This window comes from Artibeus jamaicensis, unplaced genomic scaffold (assembly GCF_021234435.1).
Source record: "Artibeus jamaicensis isolate MK-2021 breed Jamaican fruit bat unplaced genomic scaffold, CSHL_Jam_final scaffold_916, whole genome shotgun sequence".
NCBI lineage: Eukaryota > Metazoa > Chordata > Mammalia > Chiroptera > Phyllostomidae > Artibeus > Artibeus jamaicensis.
Genome location: NW_026522059.1, coordinates 43441769 through 43460763, shown reverse-complemented (window position 1 = coordinate 43460763; position 18995 = coordinate 43441769). Strand labels below are relative to the sequence as shown.

General features: G+C 39.1%; 1 protein-coding gene and 1 pseudogene across 1 annotated transcript in view; one reads left to right on the top strand and one right to left on the bottom strand.

Moving 5' to 3' along the window:
* The first annotated feature begins 324 nt into the window (after positions 1 to 324).
* RAB2A (RAB2A, member RAS oncogene family) overlaps positions 325 to 18995 on the top strand; it is a 105759-nt gene continuing 87088 nt past the window's right edge. Inside the window, exon 1 of the mRNA XM_053660842.1 lies at positions 325 to 586. Coding sequence (XP_053516817.1) covers positions 541 to 586 — 46 coding nt within the window. The 5' untranslated portion in view covers positions 325 to 540. The remainder of the gene's footprint in view (positions 587 to 18995) is intronic.
* Positions 2634 to 2808, bottom strand: LOC119035424 (uncharacterized; annotated as a pseudogene).

Below are 18995 nucleotides of genomic sequence, written 5' to 3'. Positions count from 1 at the left end.
CCCACGACGTGTTCCGAGCCCCTTCCGCAAAACGGAAGAACCCGGCACCCTCGACAGAACCGAACTCTCCCCTCCGCACCGCCAACTTCTGGCATCTGGGATCACTCGCACGCACAAAGTTGCAGTAACAACCAACGCCCCGCCGGGCTGCTGGCAGACTGGGCGCGGCCCGCTTGGCGCTGGGCGGGGCTCCGGCCCGGGGGTGCGGCGCTGCCGGCGTAGCGGCTCCTCCCCTTTACTCCGACGGTGCCGGCGGCCGAAGCTCTTCCGGGTCGGCGCGGAGGCGGGGCGGAGGTGCAGCGGAGGCTGTTATTGTTCCACCAGACTCTGTCAGGCGATTGTCTCCCACTGCTACGCCGGTGTCAGTTTGTCCGGCTTGTCTGCTGCTCACTCTCGGCTGCTGACGGCGACTGACGGCTGCTGCGGCGGGCGGGGCCTGGTGTTTGGAGGCTGAGCGGCGCCGGGTGAGGGGCCCGGAGGAGGAGGAGGAGCAGTAGCGGGAGGAGGAGCCGTGTGCCCTGGCACTGAGCGGCCGCGGCCATGGCGTACGCCTATCTCTTCAAGTACATCATCATCGGCGACACAGGTGAGGGCCCCAGACGCGGCAAAGTGGGTGTCGGCTGCCCACAGACCCCGGCGGAGCGGCAGACGGCGGCTGGCAGCGGCACCGCGTCGCCGACGCCGTTCCGCGCCTCCCTCCGGGCCGCGGCGCTCCATTTCCGCAGTGCTGGAGCTGGTGACGTGGGCACTGCGAGAGCCGCGGCCTGGACGGGCCGGGTCCGCAGCCCCCGCCCCGAGCAGCCCTGCAGCTGGGGCCGTGGCAGCCCTTCACGGTGGTTGATCTGGGAAGTGTGTGACAGGAGGGGCTGCCCAACCCAGCGTCTTCAGGGCCTGGCTCAGATGATTGCAGTCCCTCGCCAGGGCTTCTCATTCGGGGGCCTTTCCACCGCCCCCTAGAAAGAAAAGGGGAGGCAGAGGAGAGCAGAAGGTGATGGGCAGGAGAAGGGTCTTGGTTTCCTGAACAGTCCCACCTTCTCCGACCTATACACGTCTGCCTAGACGTGGACAAAGCGCTTTCTCGTGTGGGACAGCCAGCCTAGAAGAAACTCTTAAAAAATTATTTTTTCCCCTAACACTTTCAATTCCCAACTCAGAATTAATTGCATTCCATTACTTGACGGGTGAGGAATCCCTTTCGATGTAATTAAAACATGAAATAGTTCTGTAGACTTGCCACGTGTAAACTGGGGTCATTTAATAGTAATGCAAATGTTGTGGGTGTGTGCGTGTGTATCTGGGTGTTGGGGACACTGATTTTTTTCCATACATCAAATCCAGGTCACAACTGCCAATTTTCAGGTGACTTGATGTCGTTTGAAGCAGAAAGAAAGGCAGATATTCTTACCTAAAATAACGTCCTAGTGTATTTCATCGATAAGTAAAATTCCTAAAATATTTATTAATACCTGTAGTTTTGGTATTATTAGGAATCTAATGATAAAACTTAGGCTTCTTCAGATGTTGTAACTACTAATATCTCAGAGTCTGATTTCACGGATGACTCCTGCACAACTCTGTACTCTTTATACAACTTTGGAAATGTGCGTTGCAGCTTGTGGTTGCACTAGGGATATAGCGGATTCAATCAGTAAAGTTAGAAGCATGTTGATTGCTGCCTAAAAGAAAAACTTTCTGCCATAAATAAGATTTTTTATTTAGGTTTTCTGGTGCATGTTTATATGGAAAATGATGATTTTCTATGGAAAATCCCAGGTAAAGCAGTGGTTTGCAAATGTTTATTAGCAAATTTATATACTTAAAATACTGTGGCATATTTTGAAGGAAAAGAAAGTGGGTGTCTAAAAGCTTACTGGCAAATTTTGATTCAGGCTGTAAAAACAAAACTGAAGATGGACTTCACTTTAACTGTAATAGGAGTGGTTTTGAAAAGTGGGAGAGTGATTGTAGACATTTAGCAGTAAAGATTCAAATTAGTTTTTGCAAGTTGACTTCTTTCAGCTTGTTTATTGAGCATCTACTATGGGTGCGGTTTTGTGTTAGGAGTAGTGGGGCTACAAATGTTAGCATGTTGGTGCTGTTCTCTTGTATTTTGTTACCATTCAAAAACAATCCTGAGGCAGTTCAGAAGGAACACACTCCTTTCATGCCATTGCTTTTGTTATCACTAGGTCAGGCACTGAAATACTTGACACTGGACTCTATGCTGCAGTGCTTCGTCTCCACCCCAGTTCGGCCTGCATAGTGTACTGTCAGATTATTCTTCCTGAAACGTGGCTGGTTGCAGACTATCCTCTGCTCACATTGTTTTGTTTGACCTCGAAGGAATCGCATATTTTAGCCCCATTTACTTTTCATTATTCTTTACCTTTCTTCTGCCAGTGAGGCCGAGTGCCTTTTATTCTGGTCTCTGCTGCTCCCTCTGTGTGGAGTGTTTCCTCTGTGAAATTCTGTTAGCCTTTCAAGGCCTAACCTGGATCTTCCGTAATGCTTTCAGAGTCAACATATATTAAGTTCTCATGATGTGTGAGGCTTTTCCTGGTATGCTGGCTGGAAGTGACTACCTTTTACCTGCATATATCTCACTTTGTATCATCTTTCTGATATTTCTCTCAAGGGGGTATACTGTTCCTGGAAGTACAGCAACACCAGGTCGATGTGCGGAGTGGATGGAGCAAGCTTCTATCCCATCTTCCTGCTCTAAAAGTCTATTTACTATGTTATCCTCAGGTGTAGATATCTGTTCTGTCAGTTTAATATATGATCTTAACCAAAAAGCTGGGAAGTGTGTAATTTTTCTAATATTAATCCCAGAATGTTACTTTGTGTGGGCATCTGTGTTTGATTTATATACTTCTTAAAGGCAGAAAAAGTGTATTGTGTGGCTTTGTATTTCAAGAAGAGCCTAGTAGAAGATAGGCCCCATACATTTAATTAAATTACTGAAAGAATGGTCAGACAGGCTACTCTGTTCCTATTAATATACGTTAATAACTTGACGGCAGAATTCTATTAACCCCATTCTGCCACTTTGTTACTATTGGCTTTGGTTGAAATGCTTTAGCATGTTTTTTTAATTCAAAGTATACCCAAGATGATATTAAGTCAGTAGTGTGAGATCTATCTTGATTTTTTAAAAAAGTCATAGTGTGAAAATACACATCTTAAAATGCAGTAAATCTCTGCTTTCCCTGTTTCTCATTTTCCCTAGCCTTATAAAAGTCATTAGCAATCCCTACTTTCAGTAGTGAGACAAAGTGAGAACAGATGTGAAAGTACCATGCTCATTTTCCTTTTCAGAATCCCCTCTTTCAGTGAAGTGTTTGAAAACATTTCACAAGATCATGATGATATTATTGAAATATTTGTTTTTTTGCTGTTCGACCAAAGGCAGTTAAAATATTTTAGCTTAAAATTTTTTCATTGATAGTGTCTTATTTCTGAAAAATCATTTAGGAAAATGTGTTATTTAAATCTAGATATAGACTGGAAATTGGTTTTTAACAAGGTTGGCCTAATATCATAGGCAGGTAATTATCAAGTATAGAGAAAGAAAAAAATTGTAATAGATTTACAGTTGTTCTACCTAAAATTCTGACATCTGCCTACCATTTAAATTTTTTTAACAACCAGTGTTTTTAAAGATATTTAAAAAAATAATTTTAATTTATTTATCTTTAGAGGGGAAGGGAAGGAGAGAGGGACAGAAACATCAATGTATGTTTGCCTCTCATGTGTCCCCTGCTGGGAACTGGCCTGCAACTCAAGCATGTGCCCTGACTGGGAATCGAACCGCGGTACCATTTTAATTTTAACTTCATCACTAATCTTCCCTCCCTTTCTCTGCCACTGAACTAGGCACACAAAAGCACACATGCCTTATATTCTATTTGAAATGCCCCTTCCTGCTGTGCAGTCCCCCCTCACCTGGCCAAAAAGAAAGGTCGAGGTAGAATTTTTTCACCTGACCAATTCCTATTCATCTATTCTTTCAAGAAGATAACAAACCCTACCACTCCTTATTGCATTGTACTGGTCCCCTTCACTTTGTTCTTTTGAGCACAAAATGCTGTGTTAGAAAATAAACAAGACCAGCCTGCTTATACATTATTGTATCTTCTGAGTGTATTTCATTAATTGAGATATAATTGACATATAATGTATTAGTTTCAAGTGTACATGATTTAATATATGTATATATTGCAAAATGATTACCACAGTAAGTTTAGTTAATATTTGTTGCCACACATGTTTATAAAATATTTTTTCTTCTAATGAGAACTTTTAAAAATTTACTCTCTTAGCATCTTTCAACTGCTAAGAGAGTATAGTATTGTTAACTATATTTTTCATACTGTACCTTGCATCCCCAGGACTTATTTTTCTTATTACTGGAAGTTTGTATTGATACTTTTGACTACCTTCACAACGTGTATTCTAATTAATCTTACATTTATTTATTTACTTATTTTGTTGCCTGTCTGGAAAGCTTTTGACTTTGTCTTAAATGTAAAGGTGGGTCTTTCAGTGTCAGAAATTTTTAATAGATAAGTGGATGAGTTCTTGGTGGGGGAGGTGTTACAAGGTTTTACCAGGGAGGTGATATTTGGAATAAAATTGGAATGATGAGTAGGGGTTTTTCAGGTGGACAAGTGGAAATGTCTGGTAGGGAGTTGGTAGTACATGTTTGCAACTCAGTGGGTCAATCTTACTGGTGGTTATGTAAAGAGAGAGAGATACAGGGAAGTTAAAAGTAGAGCCATTTTATTGAAGACTTGAAGTGTGAAAGAGAAGGAAAGAATGAGAAGTGTAGAGTTGGTTGTAAGACCAGATTGGCTGGTGTGTGTGTGCATGCATGCGTGTTAACATAGGGGACATTGGAAGTTGAAATGAAAATACGAGAGAGAACAACAGCAAAATCCTAAAGGAATCTCACAGGGTTGTCCAACCTTTTGGCATCTCTGGGCCACATTGGTAGAAGAGGAGTTGTCTTGGGCCACATATTAAATACACAAACACTAATAAAAACTGATGAGCAAAAAAAGGTTTTTAGTAAATTTATGATTTTGTGTTGGACTGCATTCATAGCTGTTCTGGACCATGTGTGACCTGCAGGTCACGGGTTGGACACCCCTGCTAATACTTTAGAGTTATAACAAAAGGAAGCCCTTTTCCTGTGGAAAACTCAAAGTTGAGTTTCTTTAAAGAAACTTGAGAATCACTTTCAGTATTTTTTTTTTTAAGACTCAGATTTTTATTTGAAAAGTTGGTTCTCAAATCAAATCTTCAGAAAACAAACATGCAACAACATGGATAGACCTAGGGAGTATTATGCTAAATGAAGTAAGTCAAACAGAAAGACAGATACCATATGATCTCACTTATATGTGGAATCAAAAAAACAAAATAATTGAACAAAAGAAACTTAAAGATACAACAAATTGATGGTTTCCAGGTGGGAAGGGGGATTGGTGGGATGGGTGAAAAGGGGGAAGGAGTTAAGATGTGCAGATATTACAGATATTGTCATATATTATAACAGTCATGAGGGATGTAAAGTACAGCATAGGAAATATAGTCCATAGTCTTGTAATAACTGTGTGTGGTGTCAGATGGATGCTAATTATGGTGACCACTTGGTAAGTTATATAAAGTAAATACCAAATCACTGTGTTGTATATGTGAAACTAATAGTGTATGTCAACTGTAATTGAAAAATATATATTTTTAAAAACTGGGGAATTCAGAGGTAGAAAAATTCCATTAAAATGGAATTGTGTTTTTAATGATGGAATATGAATATTTTAGATATATAATGTGTATTGAAAGTTTAATAGTTTTGAAGAATAGTACTAAATCAAACACCCATGCTAAAGCAATACAGATCCTCATCACATACCTCGCCTTCTTTACCAGGCTTCTGCTACTCTGAAGTCTGTATTAATCCTTCTCTTACTTTTCTTCATAGATGTGTTAGTCGCTTACACATTTCTAAACTATGTTGTTTAGTTTGTTTCTAAATGCGCGTAGTGGTTTTATTAAATCAGAAAGCTAAAACATATTTGAAACATACTTTAAAAAATTATTGATTGATTTTAGAGAGAGCAGAATGAGGAAGAGAAGCATTGATTTGTTGTTCCACCTATTTATGCTTTCATTGGTTGATTTTTCTTTTCTTTTTAAAAAATATTTATTTATTTTTAGAGAGGGGGAAGGGAGGGAGAGGGAGAGAAACATCGAAGTACGAGAGACACATAGATCTGTTGCCTCTCGTGCATCCCCAGACTGGGGGCCTGGCCTGCAACCCAGGCATCTGTTCTGACCGGAAATCGAACTGGCAACCTTTCAGTTCACAGGCTGGCACTCAGTCCACCAAGCCACACCACCTAGGGCTTATTGTTTGATTTTTGTAAGTGCCCTGACGACTGGGAATTGAACCGGCAACCTTGGCATAATGGGACAGTGCTCTAACCAATTCAGCTACCTGGCTGTGGTTGAAACATACCTTTTAACATCATCTAAAATTTAGACAGTATACTTCTGTTATACTTAAATTATTGCCTTATGCATGCTATTTGTAGTCTTTCAAGATTTTTGACCAGTGCTTTCGTTTTCTTTCTCTCCTAACCAGCTTATTTGCTACTTGTTTCCCCCAATATTTCTATTTCTCCTGAGACTTTATATTGCACTCTAGAGGTCTTGACCCTGTATTCTCATTTTCCCCCCTTCTCCCGTTTCCTAGTGACCTGCCTACTCATCTCAAACAGTGCCCCTCTCTGTTTTCTCAGTGCTCCTGTCCTTTTTGTCCCCACTCCATTCCTGCTCCAACATAAAATTAATGTTTTCTATTATTGTCCCCACTGCTTCCCCTTTGCATTTTATCCTGCCAGCTTTCCTCCTCTTGTAGTCACCAGGAATTTTGCTGTTTTATTTGTTCAGATCCTAATTTTGCCAGCTCAGCTGTTTTTCCCTCTCACTCTGGTCCAGCTGTTCTTACTCCATTTTTCTATTCTGTTTATTATCAGTCTGTGAGGCTGTGTCTGTTGCTACAAAGATGCAACCACTTGTCCCCTTTTCTAGCTTCAATTTTTACATGAAACTTTCCCATTTGATTCTATCAGCCGTGTTTATTTGCAAGATTTTAAATACTCTGCATTCTAGCTGTTACACTTCACTTGGAAGCAAAGGACACCTGGCAAGAAGGTGTTAGCTACATTCCCTCCATGATAAGCGTGCATACGCACCCACTTTAATTCCTGTGGTGTTTGTCAACTCAGATGAATTGGGTTTCATCCTTGGAGATGCTGTTTTAGCAGATCTGCAGTGAATCCAGGACACCTGCATTTTGTAAAAGCATTGTTCATAGTGGTGGTAGTGGTAGTACTACTATGACATTCCCCCTCTACTGGTCAGTCATGGGCATTTTTTGCTTGGCTATTTCTAAAATTAATTCCTTTTTTTAATTGCCACATATTCTGCTTTCTTGGATTTTCTTTAAGTCATGCCTAAGATATATCCAGGCTGAATTTATATAGAATTTTGTATCACATTAGCTTTTGGCACTATGTCTATGTAGTAGATTCTCGTGAGGAATTTGGTATACTTTTTATAGTTAATATACAATATCAAAAGCTTTTTATCTTTTAGTCCTTCAACAGATAAGTGAAGTTACCATTCTATAGATGATGAAACTGAGCTATGTCATTTGGGGCAAATTATTTACTTATTTCTTCTTCCTCTTAACCCATACCTCTTACAAGTTTTTACTTTTAATAGCTGTGATATGATGTAGCTCTTTATGTTTCTCCCAGTATTCTCTTCAAAATATTCCCATTTTCAGGTGTAGTTGACAGTTAGCTGTGTTCCCGTTAAAATGGAGGGGAAAAGGAAGAAAATAAATATTTATTGATGCATGCTGCAGTGATCTTTTTGAAAGCAGGAGACCATGCCTGGCACAAAGTTAGTGCTTTAGAAAACCGTGAATGTGTTCTAGGTAACCTCTGCTGAGTAGGATACGTGCATTGACCAATTTATTTCCCCTGTTCAAAAAGGATTAAGGACCCTATTATAAAAAAATTTTTTTATTTCAGTTTTTTTTTTTTTTTGAGAGTACATTTATTAAAGCTGAGGACAGCGAAATAAGGAAGGACTTAGTGAAATAAGGAGGGAAAGGCAACAGGAAAGAACCTAGGCAGGGCTGCTTTGGCTCTCTAAAAACTTTATAGGAAAGTGAGCCTGCAGTGTTGCTGTTACATTCCTGGGAGGTAGAATTCATAGTGACAGAAGTGAGTCAAGATGGGGCTGCTTTTAGCTCCCTGAAAAGTCAGAGAAAGGGGGTCCTTGGAGATAGGTTCAGGGGATTAGCCTTGGACAAGCTGCCTCTGCCTATCTCATCGCTCCCCTGGTTGCAGTTTAGGAGATGCACCCCTGAGAGGGAGTAGCCTGGGCAAGTGAAGGGGAGGAGGTGAGCTGGGGGGTGAGGGAAAGCATGCTCTACAGCCTTACAGTTTTTTTTAATGCAAATGAGAGAATAGCTGTATTAGTTTTGTGTTGCTACCGTAAACTACCACACCTCTAGCAGTTCAGACAACTCAATTTTGTTATCTTACAGCTCTGAAATTCTATATAAGTTCATGTACATGTCAAAAATCTGACACATGCCCTGGCTGGTGTGGCTCTGTGGTTTGAGTGCTGGCCTGTGAATCAAAGGGTCCCTGGTTGAATGCCTGGGTTGTAGGCCGAGTGCCTGGTCAGGGTGTGCAAGAGGCAGCCACACACTGATGTTTCTTTCTATCTCCCTCCTTTCCCCTCTCTAAAAATAAATAAATGGGGGGGGGGGAAGCCTGACACATGTCTCACACGGCTAATGTCAAGGTTTTAGCAGGACTGGGTCTCTGTGGAGGGTTCTTGCTCATTCATCATGTTGGTAGTGTATTTATAGTTCCTTGCAGCTGTAGGGCTGAAATCTCCATTTTATTGCTGGCCTTCATCTGAGGGCTGTTCTCACCTTCTAGAGCCCACCCATATACCCACATTTCTTGGTCCTTTACTCCTTTTCTCGGTCTTCAAAGCCAACAATGAGGGATTAAGTCCTTCTAATATCAAATCTTTCTATTTCTTGGGTCATCCCATCTCTGACTGAAGCCAGGAAAGGTTTTATGCTTTTAAAGACTTGTGATTAGATTGGGTTTACCTGGGTAATCTAGGATAATATCTCAGAGTCTGTAATCTTAATATCTGCAGAGTTCCCTTTGCCTTGAAGACTAAGGTATTCACAGGTTCTGGGAATGAGTGGGAGTCTGTCTGGTTTGTCTGTGTGGTGGGGGGTAGGGGACATTATGCTGCCTACCACAGCTGGCTGGGAGAAACAAGATAGAAGCAGTAAGTTGAAGTCAGAAGCAATATTAATTCTTGACAGTGACTACTGTGTACACCTTTTTGAAGTGGGCGCTAAGCAGGACAAACAGAAAACCCTACTCATTTACCCTAATTGTATTATCTGTTGCTTTTTTGAAGAGTATGTGCATGTTATACTTAATTATAACTGATAATGGGTTTTAATGTAGTACAATGTAATGAAGAATGTAAACATACAGCTGGTATATTTATACTACATATGTGGCCTTTTCTAATGGTTCAACTCATTGAATCTGAACAGTAATATCCATGAGGAAGGCTACATTTCACATTTCACAGGTGAGGAAAGGGACACTAATTTTTACATCACACAGCTAGTAACTGACCAAGCTGGAATTTGAGCCCGGGTATTTCTGACTCCGAAGTCTATGCTCTCTCTTTTGTATCAGACATATCTCTTGATTCCCTCAAATTCCGTATCAGACCTCTTCTGTTGACTTCTTTGTCTGTTGAGTGGCTGTGGTAACATACAGTCCCTCAGTTCCTTTTACTAAAACAGATAACCAACCACCTCCATTCATGCAAAATAGAGCAGAATTGTCCTTTATAAAACAAGGATAGTGTCCTTTCTCTGCTCCCTGGCAGCTGTGTGAATTTGAGCAACCTCTTGAATCTCCCTCAGTGTCCTCATCTGTAAAATGGAATGAACACATGAGATAATACATGTAACAGTGTTACATAAGAAATAGTTAATATTTCATCTTTACTTTTAATTTTACTTTTAATTTGCTGCTTTGAATTTTTCTGTATTTTGTCTATATGCATATGAAAAACTAACCCAAACTTGACCAGTGCTGTATAGGAATGCTATTCATAGCAAAAATTATTTATTTTGCCTTCTGTGTATCCTACTATGTTGATCTCCCCCAACACACACAAACTAATACCACCACCACCGCCGCCGCCACTACCACCACTGCCACCACTGCTCCCGCTGAGCTCATTTGGGACCAGCTGATACTTTGAGCAATCTGCCATCCTTGACTCTAATTGTTTCCTAGCTTAGGTTGGTGTTTTCTTGTATTTACCATATTTGTTTGCATCTAGTTGTTTTATGGGAAGTACCTTAGTTTATCAGCATTGTTTTAACAAGATTCAAAGTTGTTTATCAAGATTCATTTTATTCCAAGTACTGGTATCTTTTTTTCTTTTTTCCAGCCTTGCTTTATTTAGTCGTTCTGACCATCAACATCCACTAATGATTCAGAAAGACTTCATGATTAAAAAAAGAAAAAGAAAAAACCAGCAACAAAAAAATAGAAAGACTCTAGAAATTTGTTCTAGGAAGGACCCGTTTTATTACAAGGAACAGAAACCTACATTAAAAGAAGTTTTGGTAAGAATTTAAAGAGTGCTGATAGGAATCCAAGAAAAACTGTGTAAGCAAGCCTTGGGGAACTGGCCACTCTGATATCTTTGTTTTCATCTCATAGCTTGTCTTTCAGCCTTTGAGATGATTAGGAGTGTGTATTTGGGGTTTTAAGAATTTTTTTTCTTTTTTAACTATCTTTTCATTATTGATTTGAGTTTATTTCACTTAGGTAAGAAAACATAGACTATGTATATTGATTCTTCAGCATTTAAGGCTAATTTTGTAGCTGATTACTTGGTCAGTGTTTGGACATATTTATGCTTGAAAAGTGTGTTCTCGTGTATGTGCAGGGTTCCATACATTTCCATTAGATTAGACCTGTGATTTGTGTGGGTCATATCTTCTATATTAATAGTCTTTTCTCAATTTTGGGACGAGATGTTAACATCTCCTATTATGATAGTGGATTTTTTCATAGTTCTATCGGATTGAATTTATTTTCCCCAGTAAATTTGAGGAATTATTTGTAAAATGTATATGGAATTAGGTCTTTTGTTGTTGCTGTTGTTGTTGTTGCTGTTAGCAAGCGAGGAAGAGAGAGACAGAGAGACAGAGAGACATGGATTTGTTGTTCCACTTCATTGGTTGACTCTTGTATGTGCCCTGCTCAGGAATTGAACTCACAACTCTGGCATATAAGGGTGACACTCTCACCAACAGAGCTACCCAGCTAGGGCTGAACTGAAGTCTTTATTACATCTTGCTGAAGAGTTAGTAATTCCTTTGTCCTGAAATTACCTTTTGCTTTTTATATACTTGGTAGTGTAGTTTTTGATATTCAAGTGTTTGATATTACTTTTGAATATTAACTTTTGCTTCATATTTCCCTAGCAGGTACTTTTTCATCCTCTATTCTTTTTTCTTGGAATCGGGTTTTTTTTTGTTTTGTTTTGTTTAGGAAACAGACATTACAGATACAGTCGCAGCCCCTTATATACCCTTTTATCTTTCACCTCTTTTTATCCCTGAAGGTAACTGTCTCCTGAATTTGGTGTTTATTATTTCTATTGAAGTTTCCAAATGACTACTATGTATTTGTAAACAACATGCAATATTTTATGTTTTTTTTTCAACTTCATATTAATGGAATTGTGTTTGCTCTGAAACTTTTTTGTTTAACATTATTTTCCAGGATTTATCTGTATTGATATGTTTTGCCCAATTTTGTTGATGTTAATTGCTTGATTGGTTTAATTTTATATTTTGTCAGGCTACTCTACAATTTTCCTAGTTTTTTTACCTAAGGAAACTTTAGGGTAGGTTGTTGTATTGTAAAAGACAGTATCACATGGATTATTTATGTGCCTGTCTCCTTGAACACGTGTGCTGAAGTTCTGGAGATATACCTTGAAGTGGAATTGTGGTGGAAGGTATATACATCTTCTGTGTTATCAGCCAATCTAAATCATTCTCCAGAATATTTATCGGTGAACTTTTCATTCTTGTTCTTTCAGCCCTACTGTATCACCTTTTTTTTTTAAGGCCTGTGTTTTTTATATAACCCATTGCTATATTTAAAAAAAATCAATCTGAGAGGCTTTTACCAGAGGAGTTTAATTATAGATAAATTTGCATTTGTTTCTGTTAGGTACCACCTTGGTTCAGTCACAGGTAAGCCCATTTGCCATGGGCTTTTGGGTGAGGCAGGCACATGTTCCGCACAGGCAGCAACATGGTGGTCATGTTCCCCAAGCATGTATAGTGTTACCTCTTTCTTGTAGGACAAGTAGAAAGAGTAGTGGAAAGAGAATACTTTCCATCAAATCTTATTTTTGCAAATTAATTTAAATCCTTAAGTTTTCTGTTTATAAAATGTGTTTAATACCTGCCTAGTGTACCCCATAGGGTTCTTCACTGATGCTGTAGGTTCTGTCTGGTTATTTCAGCTTAGCACTCTTGAAAATTTTCTAAGAATCTAGTATTTGTAATTAGAATATCTTGACTAGTATGGTGGCTCCTCTGCTTGTTACTTTGATGAAAGTGCAAACTGCTTTAACTTCAGTTCTCTCACCTAGAAAAGGACCTTTGTGAGTTTGAAGTAAACACTGTGTGCAGGTGCCTTCTTAGCTGAAAATTGCTTTATTAATAGTAATAGAGAAAAATTTCCCAATCTGTTGAGCATCCTAAGATTAAGTTACTGGGTGGGAGTGGTGGTACAGGAAGAGCTCTTGCCTATAAAAAAGCTGTTCACTGTGCTGACTTCATTCAAATTGTAATTACTGGAGTTGAAGGAAGCAAGATTGCATGCTAGTCTGCAGAATGGCAGTTTTTTGATCCTGAAATTCTCTTTGGATTTGATAAAAGAAAAGTTTTTTTTTAAATTGATATTTAGAGGGAGGGAGAGAAATAATACAATTGTTGTTCCACTTATTTATGCATTCATTGGTTGATTCTTGTATGTGCCTTGACTAAAGATAGAACCCACTCCCTTGGCATATCAGGATGACCCTCTAACCAACCGAGCTACCCGGCCAGGGCAATTTTTCTTCTTTTTAAAGGAGTTTAAGATACTATGTGGGCAGCCCCCATGCTGGAGTTATAAAAATGAACAGGACTGTTCTACCCTAAAGGTAGAAGGACGCTAATGAGAAGATAGAGTAGTACAGATATGGACAAAGTAGTGAAGGAGCATGGAGAGGATTCGTGGGAACTAGAGTGAATGGCTTTGGACAGAGTCAGATTTTGGTCCACATTTATTGAACACCTATTGAATAATTCTCTGTTTAATAATCCTGTAGAATTGGTTTGTGCTTTTGCTCCTATATTTTATATTTGTTATCTGTGGAAAACTAAATTGAGCTGAGCTCCTCGCAGTCCTTCATTTCACCGAGAAGGTTGGATGACCTTATACCAGCAATGTTATACAGAGTGTGGCAGTATAGGTTTTTTGTCAGGTTTTTGTGGGGGCTTAAGACTAAAGGAATCTTAGGACCATTTTGTAAAGAGCATTGTGTGGCAGAGAGCCGGTTTTTATCCTCTGGATAGCTTCAAAGAAGAAGCATATTCCTCATTTCTAAATGGGATAAATTTCTACCTTTAAGTAACTTTGTGACATAAATTAATGAGCCCTTTCCACCATTTAACCTTTTTTTCTTTCTTGGCATTTTTCCTCCATCCTTTTTGGCTTAATGTTTCCGTTCTTGGAGAATTTACCTGAGAAATGGAAAAATCATGTTGGATTTCAGTGTGAATATGTGAATTTTCAGCCTTAGTCATGAATAAGTTTTGTTACAAAGTTTTGGTGATTAGTATCCTTGAGTCAATTTTAGGAGTTTTAAAAGGAAGCCAAAGTCTTTTATTTCACAATTCATTATCTTGCTTACAGGGTTCCTTGTAATTTTCTTAGCACACCAGCATTTAGCGTAACTATTTTCAGTCACACTGGAAGTTTTTGCTAGTTATTTAAATACCACATCACTATGGAGGTTGTTGGATGAGGCCAATAAAGGTGTTGGTTACATATTGTTTGATCTTAAAATAGATCTATATATGCATATAAAAGTGCTTATGGTAAAAATGAAAATTAAATTCTCTGCTACATTATACAAATATGATAAACAGTGGTTTGTGTGTCCTTCTAGAAATTTTCTGTATAAGTCTTTATACGTTTGTGTGTCCCAATCCCACCTATAGGATTATACAATTAATACTGTTCTGTGCCTTTTATTTCACTTAAGGGTGACTTGGGTGTCTTAACATATCATTACGTATAAGTTTAATTGTTTTTAAACACCTGCATAGCCAAACCATAGTTTAATCAGTTCCTGATTCCGTTAGTCCTGGCCCGTGGTTCCAAACAGCAGAAACCTACTGTGGTTAACTTAAGCAGAAGATTTTATTGGAAAGATTGGGTGCTCCACAGAATTGATAGGAATACAGTATAATTGAGCTTGAAAATGGCAAAACCAAGGAAGGCAAGCCATAGCCAAATTCCTCCTGTGAGTATAGCTATCTGAAGAAGATGCTGGGCACATGCTGGTGGTTTCTCATCTCCACCGTGGCCACCATGCAGTCTGTGTTCATATAGTCCCCAATACTGGAGCACTCCTTCAGGATTCTATATTCTGGACCAGAGCATCTGATTGGCTCAGCCTAGGTCACATGTCTGTGCCCTAGCTGCCAGGAAGCTCAGAGAAGATTTCCCTTATACTACATTGCCAGAAACAGCAAATGTCCACCACACCTGTTGGTGAATATTATACACAGTGCTGTGGTAAGGGTTCTTGAGCATTTGTGTAACAAGTAAAATTTTTGTTTCATCTAGGATTTACATTTTAGATTCTGATGAAATACCGCCAGATTATCTCCCACTAAAAAAATACTAGGAAAGATTTCCAGTCAAGATGGCAGTATAGGCAGACATGGCTCACCTCACAAAATGACATCAAAATTACAACTAAAATATAGAACAGCCATCACTCAGAACCATCAGAAATTGAGTTGAATGGAAGTCTGACAACTGCAGAATTAAAGAAACCATATCCATCCAGACTGGTAGGAGGGGCACAGATGCAGTAAGAGCTGGCCCCACACCAGGTCCCCCAGCCCAGGGTTCCAGTGCCAGGAAAGTAAGTCCCCATAACTTCCGGCTGCAAAAACCAGTGGGGATTGAGTGAGTGAAAGAAACTGCTGGAGCCCCAAGCAGTTCCTCTTAACTCACACATGGACTCACCTATTCAGACTCACTCCCTCTGAGCTCTAGGACAGGGGTAGCAGCTTGAAAGGCACCAGTGGCACACAGGGAGGACCTGAAGTGTCTGGCATCATAGCAAGCAGAGGCCGTTGTCCCTTTTCTAAGCCCTCCCCTCACAGAACTGGCAAGCTGGTGCCATATCTGAGACTCCATTAACCTGGCTAACACTGTGTGACCCACCTTAGAGATCCCCAGAGACTCTACCCCACCCAATTTACTGGCCCACCCAAGCTGCTTTTCCATATGAATGGCTGGTCTTGGCTCACAATCTCTTAAATCCTATTAAAGAAGCAATGGCTGACCTCAGTGACACCTAGGCCTGGCACTAGCAGCAACCATCCTAGCCTCACAGTTTGTCTTCACCTGGGAATCTCCAAGCCTGACACAAGTAGCAGCCATCTCACATTGTTTTATAGCATAGGCGGGGTGGCCTTGGGCAGAACACTGGTAGGGGCTGACCTTGGCCTGCACCATCTGGGAAACCCCAGTGCCACTGCACCTAGTGGACAGCTACAGACCATGAGAGAGCATCACCACCACCCTGCCCCTGCACAGCTCATCCTCCACAGAGGGCTGAAAAGTCCTGATAAGCAGGGACTAGAATTGAAGGGCAGATAAAGAGCTTCCTGAACAAGAAAAAAGCTAAAGTTCATCATCACCAAACCATTATTATGTGAAATGTTAAAGGGACTTACTTAAGAAAAAGATCAAAACTATGAACAATAAAATGGCAAAAAATACATATCTATAAACAGTTGAATAAAAAAAAACAAATTAAGCAAACAAGAAGAACAGAGAAAGAATCATGGGTAGGAGAGTGTTTTGATGGTTGCCAGATGAGAGGGGAGTGTGGGGGAAATGGGTAAGAGATGAGGGGATTAAGAAGTACAATTAGGTAGTTACAGAATAGCCAAGGGGATGCATGTAAAGTACAGCATCAGAAGTAGAGTAGCAAAAGAACTTATACACATGACCCATGGACATGAACGGTGGGGGGGTTGCCTGATGGAGTGGGGGGTGCTAGGTGGAGGGGGGCAAAGGGGAAATAATCACGACAACTGTAATTGCATAATCAATAAAATATAAATAAAAAGAAAAATATTAGAATATTTTAGTTTGAGTTTGGTATAATTTCATGTACTTAAATTCAACAGGCTACTCTCAATATTAATTGTGTTGACTGATGCCTAGTCTATGTTTGGGGATTTAACAGTTTGATTTAGTTACTGTTAAATATGTACTTCTTGGGCTCTTAGTACTGGCAACTGCATGAAATAGTTTTTACTTAAAGCCTTAAATTTAATACCCAGTTGTATCATAACATACTACTTTTACATTATGTACAATGAATTTTTTGTGTAATGATTATAGGGTACTTTTATGTTCAGACACCTTCCTTCCATCGCATTCTGAAACAGTACCCTCTTCAAGCTACTTTGTTCCATTGTATTTGAGATGTACACTTTTCATTTGGAATCTTTTCTTATGAAAGAATTCGAAAAGTAGATTAAAGTGTATTAATATACCCGACATATTAATTTGGACATTATTGTTTGGGATAAAATTAGTGTCAAAGAAATAGTGTTCATTTTTTTAAACCTTTTTCTTCATTGATTTCTGCCCTGTTAGAGTCATTTAACTTATAAATATTCCCTCCTCCTTTTTGGTATTGCTACTAATATCTGGAAAGTGAGTATACATGCTTTTTAATTAGGAGAGATGTTGGGTGTGAATGGTAATATGTATCTGCAAAAACAAATTCAGGAGTTTGGGTAGTATAATGGAAAATACAGTTCAGAATCAAAAACCCAACATTGAGTTTCAGTTCTTCCTCTTTGTTATCTTAAGACATATCACTTAAGCCTTAGTTTCTTCATCTTTAAAATAAGGTTATCATTCCCACTTTATTGATTTTCTAGACTTACTGTTATGGTCAGATAAGATTGTGTATGAAGAGGGAACATATTTTCACCTTCAGATTGTCAAAAGGCCGTGCAGATATTTTAAGTAAGACAAAAGTGCATTAGCATAAACATGATTACAGGACTCCATAGATGCAGTAAAAAAGAAATAGCCACACTGATTTGGGTCCTTTGAGTATTTGGCACCGAGCATGTAGTCCAGCTATTTTAATCTGGGTAAATGAAAAAGACAAGCATGGAAACCAAGGTACCATATTTTGCTGTATATAATGTGCTCTTATGTTTTTGACTCAAACTTTCAAAGGAAAAATCTTTTGTTTTAATTTTAAAAAATAAATTATTTATTTATATTTAGAAACAAAACTGATTTTCATATTCCAGGGTATTATTTTGCATACAGACACTGATATTTTCTCTATGGTTACACTTTTAATGCATAAGCATAAATAAAAGAATTAAAAACATGTATATAGATACAGAGTTAGTACTGTCTATGTATATGCACATCCTTGTGTTTCCCTCAAAAACTCAGGCAAAAAAGTGTGCATGATACATGGCAAAATACAATAATCATGTTTTAAACCTAATCTGTACTGTGGTGAAACATTTCTCCAGTATTTTCTGTTATTTATCTGTTATACTACATATACAGTCTTCAGATTATTTGTAGCTGGAGAACTAAACTAAACAGAATTGGGTACTGAAACTAGCATTTTAGTTAGTTGTGTCCAGGGCAGTAGTTCTCAAACTTCAGTGCCTGTCACAGTCACTTGGAGAGCTGGATAAAACACAGATTTCAGGACTCCGCCCCAAAGTTTCTGATTCTGTAAGTCTGGGATTGATGATTTGTATTCTAACAAGTTTCCAGATAATGCTGATGCTGCTGGTCCACTGACCACGCTCTGAGAGTCAGTGTTTTAGAGAAACATATAATTTGTATCTTCCAAGCTGATCCATACTTTCACAGTTACAGAGGTAACTGTGCCTGCCCCTGGCAAACTAGGGTAAAGGGCCACCCTAATTTTACCTAATGGACTAATCTTTTTAGGAAGAGGTTTATGTAATAGAATTGTCACCTGGTGGATGACTCATGATACCCAAGTTGTATTTATTTTATTATGTTAAAGTGCCAACAAATGATTCATTCAGTTTTCCCCTTTGATGCCTGTCCTTGTAAATGTTAATTGAGAGAGAACAGAAGTATTCTAGATTCTTTAGCTGGTTTATTTTCCCATGAATACTAGCAAAATTGTTCTGGATGACTCCTTTCATTGGATGTGTGATTGGATTAAATGCTAGAAAGTAATTTCCAAGTTTGTTTTTTTACAAGCCACAGTAATAGGTACGTAATACATTGTAACCCAGTGTTCAGATATGTAAGTGTATGTATAGCTCTAAAACAAAAGTTTCCAAACAGTACTATTCTAACCTTGTATAGTATATTCAATCTAATATTTGCTATTTTGTTCATTCATTGTTTGATGCTAGTTGTGATCCCCTAAATTGATTTCATGACCTGATACAACCTACTGTTTAAAATCACTGTACAGAGGACTTCTGTGATTTCAAGAAA